The sequence below is a fragment of the Gossypium hirsutum genome, chromosome A01 (assembly GCF_007990345.1).
Source record: "Gossypium hirsutum isolate 1008001.06 chromosome A01, Gossypium_hirsutum_v2.1, whole genome shotgun sequence".
Lineage (NCBI taxonomy): Eukaryota > Viridiplantae > Streptophyta > Magnoliopsida > Malvales > Malvaceae > Gossypium > Gossypium hirsutum.
Window position 1 is genome coordinate 97764051 of NC_053424.1, and position 7659 is coordinate 97771709.

General features: G+C 40.8%; 1 protein-coding gene across 1 annotated transcript; it reads right to left on the reverse strand.

Moving 5' to 3' along the window:
- Positions 1–1567: 1567 nt before the first annotated feature.
- On the reverse strand, positions 1568–2539 carry LOC107917164 (uncharacterized). The gene is made up of 3 exons (XM_016846541.1): positions 2419–2539; positions 2194–2361; positions 1568–2061 (listed from the first exon to the last, which is right to left on the reverse strand). Exons 1-3 carry the CDS (start codon positions 2537–2539, stop codon positions 1568–1570), a joined length of 783 nt encoding a protein of 260 aa, XP_016702030.1.
- Between the last annotated feature and the right edge of the window lie 5120 nt (positions 2540–7659).

Sequence of the window (7659 nt, forward strand, 5' to 3'; positions counted from 1 at the left end):
TCAAAACTCTCTTGCTGTTTATCGGACCAAACAAACGGCACCCCTTTTCACAGCAATTTAGTCAAAGGTGCAGCTATCATTGAAAACCCTTACACAAAACGTTTGTAATACCCCGCTAAACCTAGGAAACTTCAAATTTCAGATATAGTTTTTGGTGGTTTCCAACCCAATACAGCTTTAATTTTCTGAGGATCAACCCTAATCCCCTCAGCAGGTACCACGTGACCCAGAAACGTCAACTCTTGCAGCCAAAACTCACACTTGCTGAATTTTGTGTACAACTGCTTCTGTCTCAAAATTTGAAGGACAATCCGCAAGTGTTCATCATGCTCCTCCTTATTTCCTGAATAAACCAATATATCGTCTATGAACACTACTATGAATTGATCCAGATAGGGTTGAAATACTCGGTTCATCATGTCCATGAAAGCAGCTAGTACATTCGTTACCTAAACGGCATGATTAGGAACTCGTAATGACCATAACGATTCCTAAACACTGTCTTATACACATCAGCTTCTTTAACCTTTAACTGATGGTACCCAGATCGAAGATCTATTTTGGAGAACACAACAGCTCCCCGTAACTGATCAAATATATCATCAATCCTTGGCAATGGGTACTTATTCTTGATGGTCAGCTTATTAAGTAGACGATAGTCAATGCACATGCGTATGGACCCATCCTTCTTCACAAACAATACTGGTGCTCCCCAAGGGGACATACTCGGTTGAATGAATCCTCAGTCTAACAACTCTTGAATCTGATCCTTTAACTCCACTAGCTCCTTTGGTGCCATCCTATATGGGGTGATGGACACTGGAGCTGTTCCTGGTAGAAGCTCAATTTCGAATTCGACCTCACGGTCTGGAGGCAAGCCCGGAAGCTCTTCTGGAAAAGCATCTGAAAATTCCTTAACAGTTCTAACATCCTCAACAGAAAGACTTTTAGTCTCAGAATTACTAACATATGCCAGGAAAGCCTCACAATCCTTGCAAACCAGCTTCTCAGCTCTCAACACCGATATCACATTAGAAAAATAATCTCTTCGCTCCCCTATTATAGCCACCTCCTCATTCTCCAAAGTCTTCAACACTAATCGCTTAGCAGCACAATCCAGCTTCACATGATGCTTTACTCGCCAATCCATGCCTAAAATAATATCAAAGTCCCCGAATGGCAGTTCCATCAAATTCGCAGGAAATACGACCCCTTGAACTGTCAACGGCATATCCTGGAATAACTTATCCACCCTAACCGATTGCCCTAGCAGACTCGACACTGTCATTTCACTAACAGTGCTCTCAAACTGAATACCCAATTTCTCAGACACAGTGCACGCAACATACGAATGCGTAGAGCCAATATCAATTAAAGCAACAAAGGGTGAATTATGGATCAAGAACATACCAGTTATAACATGAGGGGCGTCACCATCCTCTCGGTGACGAGAAACATAAACCAAGGCTGGTTGTCATGCCTCAGTATTACCTGTGCCGCTACCCGGTGCTCCACGACCCCGTCTAAACCCATTTCCACCTCTGGCCTGTCCATGATCTCTTAGTGGCTAACCACCTCTCACAGGCTGAACATGACCCTGTCCTGTTGCTTGCATCTGCGTAGGCCTCTGAGGGCAATTTCTTACCTGATGATCTATGGACCCACATCTAAAGCACGCCCCAATCTTTTTCCAGCACTCGTCCAAATGAGATCTCCCACAGTCAGCACAGGGTTGCGGTCTTGCAGCAACAACAGGATCTCCAGCTCGAACGGGCCCATCAAACTTGGCCCTCTTAATAGACCTACCTGCAGAACCAGAGGATCCAAAATCCCTTTCTCCTCTGGCCCTATCTTTTTCACGATTCTTGCGCTCCGAGTGCTTCACATCCTCAGCCATCTTTGCTTTCTCCACTAAACTTGCAAAGTTTCGCTCCCTCTGTGGAACTATTAAAACTCTCAACTCATCACGAAGACCGTCCTCAAAATGCACACAGCGTTCGTACTCAGTCGCTACTATCCCACAAGCATAAAGGCTCAACTGCAGAAACTCTGCCTCATATGCTGCCACAGTCCTGTTCCACTGGGTCAGGTTCAGAAATTCTTTCCTTCGGGTGTCCACATAACTTACGCCCACATACTTCCCTTGAAAGGATGCCTTGAAGAAATCCTATGTCAGACGGTCAGCTTGTGTACCTTCCCTCACAGTGAGCCACCATTGATAAGCCTCATCTCGTAGTAACGACACTGCCCCTTTCAATTTTTGTTCTACAGTACAGTCCAGATCATCCATTATTCGCTCCGTAGCCTCTAACCAATGTTCTACCACGTTCGGGGCTACCACAGAAACACCCCTAAAAATCTCTGCCCCATTGGCTCAGAGTCGCTCAGAAATTGACTCCCAGGCAATGGATCCCGTACTCGCTCCAGCAACCCTTTCAAGAACTCGCAGCATCGCTTGAGACAAGGCATCATTCCCAATTACTCGATCATAGGACCCGGTCTTAGTTACCGGTGAAGCCGGTGTCTCTCTAGTAGGCATGTGACCCGACGCTGAAGACCCAACCCTAGCACCTCCCTAGCCTCTACCATGGCCCAGCGTACCCCTTCCGCGAGTACCTCTAGTGCTCATATCGACATGCACTTTATCTGAATTTAAAAGTTTTATGCTATCAATTTATAATTTTAGTTTGTTATTAAAAGATATTTTATGATAAACATTATTTAGAGTTTTGTTTCCGTAGATTGAGATCCCGCTAACAATATCAGTCTTCTATAGTCTTAGTTTGCTCTAACTAGAGATTTCCAGTTTAATGCTACCATCTATAATAGTTTTTCAGCATCACATTACAACTTAAAACAGTAGATAGTAGCAAAGAACTTACAGATTTGGTGCCGGAGACTCGATGTGCCACACTTTCCTGAACCATACCTCAAAACACTTTACATATTTAAAAATAACCTTATTAAATACAAAATTTTGAAACCCATTCCACAGTCGAGCTTTGTAACCTGGCTCTGATACAATTAAATGTAACACCCCAAACTTGGCCTAGACGTTATGGCCGAATCTGGTGTGTCACATCAAGGTGTTTTTCAAAAATTTATCTTTTCGGTGAGAATTCACTACTGAATTTAAAACCTTTTAAAATTATTATTTAACAAAAGTTCTTGTCAAAACGTTTACCAATTTGTTTGCCTTTGGTATATTACTTTATTTTAAATCGTGGAAGCATTTTGAAAACTTCATTGTTGAAAGCTCGTGTTCTTTAGAAAATCGTGCTATTTTGAAAAGCCGTGTTTTCCTAGACTAGCAGTTTAGTATAAGAAATCAAAATCTAAATTAAAATTTAAAACCCACCAACGACTTTATTACATAAATTAAAACCCAAAACAAAATCTAATTGCAAATAAAAGAAATAGAAGCAGTAGTGTGGCCATCTCCGAGTCCCTCGCAGTTTCAAACCATCTAAGCTTAGGGATTACCTGCACAGTTAGAAGCGGAGTGAGTTTACGAAAACTCAGTGTGTAATCCCAATATCAAACAAACAGTGAATCACACAGTATCAATACAGTCTGGGCCAAAGCCCTATTCAGTATCAGTACATTCTGGGCTAAAGCCCTATTTAGTATCAGTACAGTGCAAAATGCAACCCATCCCATAACCATCCAGCACACCACCCGTACCAACCAGCATACCTATGGGGATATTAATTGACCCACCCAACTAGCATACTAATATCGCAGTAAAGCTACCAGTAGTTAAAATAACATAGCATAGCTGCTAGTAACAGTGAGTGTGGCAAGCCACCAATAAAACATAAATGTGACAAAGTCACCAGTACAGTACTTCCTCCATATCATAAGCCCAAACCCATGCAGATGTGGTGTCATAAATAATACATGCATGTAGTATGTCATACTCAAAACTAGTCATTTAAAAGTGTTACGCACATCATTTAACCCACCACTAGCGTTATAAAGGTTATATCATCAGTTAGGGGTAAAATAGTAATTATTACCCTCCAGGGTGTGTTTCAGTCATTTCACAGATTTTAAAGTCTCAGTACAGATAATGACCTCATTGAAGGTATAAAGTCACCTCGAGTGACTCAGATAACACATTCAGGTGAAAGGTATAATAGGCTCCCAGCCCAACATTCGGCCTAAGTGGGCCCATAGGCTCGTGTGGCCCGTTAGCCTAATTCTAGCCATGGTTATGCAAATTCCATAGCCCAGTCCAATATTTATCATATTCTGTGAATTTTAATCCGTGCGAGCCCACGTGCCCATTGGGCCCACACGGCCCATCTAGGCCCATAGAAGCCCACAACGGCCCAAGCCCGCGAGAGCGCTCACGGTGGGCTCTACAGTCTGTCGCCCAGGATTTGTGGCTCGATTGACCTTGCAAGCGTTCGCGCACTCGTGCAGTCGTAAATGTTGAAGTTTCGACTTTTCGGCTCTTCGGCTTTTACCGATTCATAGTTACGCGGTGGTGTGAGTACACACCCTTTTGGCTTTTTATCAGTAATAGAGTGGTGTATGGTTACACACCTTTTTTGGAAAGAAAAACATCGAACCCTGCGCGCTCAACCTAAATCCAAAACAATGAACCTTAGTCAGTTCTCCAACGCTTGGGTTAATCCCCAACTATGTACTCACAAATTTCCAACAATATGCATCGCTTACCTTGCTAAGACCAATGGGGCTTAAACCACCCTTATCCAATGATCACCCTTCTATAAACCACAATCCGCATCAACAACCCATTTATTCAGTAACTTCATAATATTTTACTAAAATCAAGTGCACTTATTACCAAGACGTGAACTACAAATGCAAAGCAAAAGCATTCGGCCCACCCCCTTGAGTAACGTCACAACCCCTTAGCACCATTTGAATGTAAAAGAAATGTTAGATGAGCCTATCCTCACGAAGATGAAGAGGATTTGGCTTAAGAATACCCAAATCAAACATGAACACAAAATGAGCCTTCTACCATTTGGCCAGAGAAAACACTTACCTTCAATTAACAAAAATTAAGAATCGATTAGGCCTCCACCGCTTCGGCCACACAAGGAGAGAAGCAAATGACTAAATTCAGGAGAGAAAGAAACAATGAAAAGGATGAAGGAGGAGTTGGGTTCGGTTTCTTCGACTTTAGAAGCAAGAGAAAAGATGTTCAAGACAACAAAAGGAAAAAGGCTACCAATGTTTGGCTAAAGAGAATTCGGCAGGCTTGACTTAGAGACGAAAAGAGAAGAAATTGAGAAGAGCTAAGAGTCACAATCAATTCGGTACAAAAGGGTAACACAAAAAACCAAAAGTTGCAAAGAAGGATTCGACACCTACTTCTAAACATCAATTGCCGAAAATGCCTAACCCAAAACCTTTTGTCCAAATTTGCACCCTCACACACACCCATTCGGCTACAACTCCTCTCCAATTCAAATTCCATGATAATCTCCACGATTTTCTGCCCTTATCGCTCCTTGAAATCCTCTGCAACAACCCTTAAGACCAATTCAAACCCTTCATCCTCAGTGTCTGACTCCAACACTAACTCTTGCTGCCCCCTCCTAGCAAAAATAAATCCTCCTTTGCTTGTCATGAGATTCGAACTCATGCCTTCCTCAGGTGCTCCACACGCCACTTGCCACTAAACCACAAGGCTTATTGTGTCATCAACCAACCACGATTATTTATAAGACACAAGTGCCAGTATCCAGGTTCATTTAAGAGCAAAACAAAAATGCTGCAAAAGTCGAAGCTTAACCCCCAAGACTCCTCAGACCCCCCAAACACACCCAAATCAACTAACCATTAAAACAAACAGGAAATTTGTACTAAAATCGGAAAAATTACAAACCCTAAATTTTTAAGGCATTACATGTTTAAGGACAATAAATGAAGCACTCAATAGTCAATAATGAAAAGTCATTACCATAGGCTTGCATAAAAATCAAATCTCCACCACTATAATTTAAGATGATACATCAATCAAAAGGTCTTTAGAGGGTTGTAGTGAGGCTTGGTTAGGGGGGTACGGTCACAAGCTGAAAGAAAGGGTTAGAATCGAGATTGAATTGAAAAATTTCCTAACTAGAAAAAGAGTTAATCTTCACTTGCGTACAACAGAGCTTTTTCTCAGAATATGAAATTACAGATATGTATACATAGGTTTTTTTTAAGAATAAGTTAAATAATCATAGACTAACTTATTACAAACAAGACATAGCTAAGCAATTTCTTCAACTCAAATCTCGACAAAAATAGGAATCAAATTAATTTAGGGGATTTCAACAATAATGGGTTAGGGGTTAATATTGAGGTTAATACAAGGAATGGCTCGTTCGGCTCAAGGGGGTTTACTAGGGGTTAATCGTGAAAGTAGGCTTTTCATGGCATGAGTGGGTTAATCCTAATCAATTTGACATATCAAATCAAATGGTGTGGTCTCGAAATGCATAATCAAGCAAGTTCTAGAATAACAGCTCAATACTGACGCACTCAAAGCAATAATAAAAGTGAGCATGAAAGAATTAATAGATGCTCAAAAGGCTCAAAAATCTCACAAAAATTATGGCTTTTTGATGTTTAGACTTGTGAATTCCAATTTAAAGTAGTACCTAGACTTTGGGAAACCACCTATAATTTTAAATTCTTAAAAATCCATTATCATGCTTGATTCTCTAATGTTTTAAAGTTTAAACAATCAATGCATAAATCCCTATGTTTTAATTCAAGATATATCAATCAAAATCAGAAATCAATTAAAATTTATCCTAAATATGATATGAGAGCTTTTCAAGAGAACAAGGTAATCATTTAGGGATTTTTCTGATAATGAAATGAATGCCCCCCACACTTAAGATATACATTGCCCTCAATGTACAAAGATAGGTATTATAGAATATAAAAATAAGATAGGGAGAGAAGTGAAACTTCCTGTATGATGAATTCCTCGAACTAGAGTTTTTGAGAGTAATTGGTTCGAGAGTGGAGGAGGATACTCTAGCGGTCATAGAGGTCCATTAGTCCATAAGTCTTGTGGCAAAAGGATATTATCTCTAGTGGTAGCTATGGTCGTGGGCGAGCAGGACATGGCAGTCGTGGAGAACATTTCCTAGTGGAGTTTTAGTTCCTATGTGATGATGAGCTTAAGAGCTCTATATAACTGTGATAAAATCAGGAACTTTTTAGGGGATATGAGGAAGAATAATTACTCGAAAAGAAATAATTGAAATTAACAATTAAAAATAAAATTCTAAAATCTAACAAAAATAAAAAGTAGTTTCAATAAAAATTAAAAACATAAAATAATAAATAAATATTTCTAAACATCTTCATTGTTGGATGGTTCGCGAGGTGGGACTGGCAATGAGATGTGGAGGTGCTGACAAATCTACTATACAGTAGCATCAATGTTGTCAAATCATTGAAAACACCGCTGCTCGAATCGGGTGAGGCACTCAGAGATGTCAGCACATAAATCCGCCGCATGAACTAGACGAAAGGGTGGTGGTGGCTGAGTTAGTGGGTCCTCGAGCTGTGGGGGGACATCATCAGGAATGTCCTCGTAGGCCTCCTCCTCAGTAGGTTGGGTGAGACGATACTGGGGAGGGTAGGTTCCTTGGCGCCTCTCAATCATCGTCATGCTAA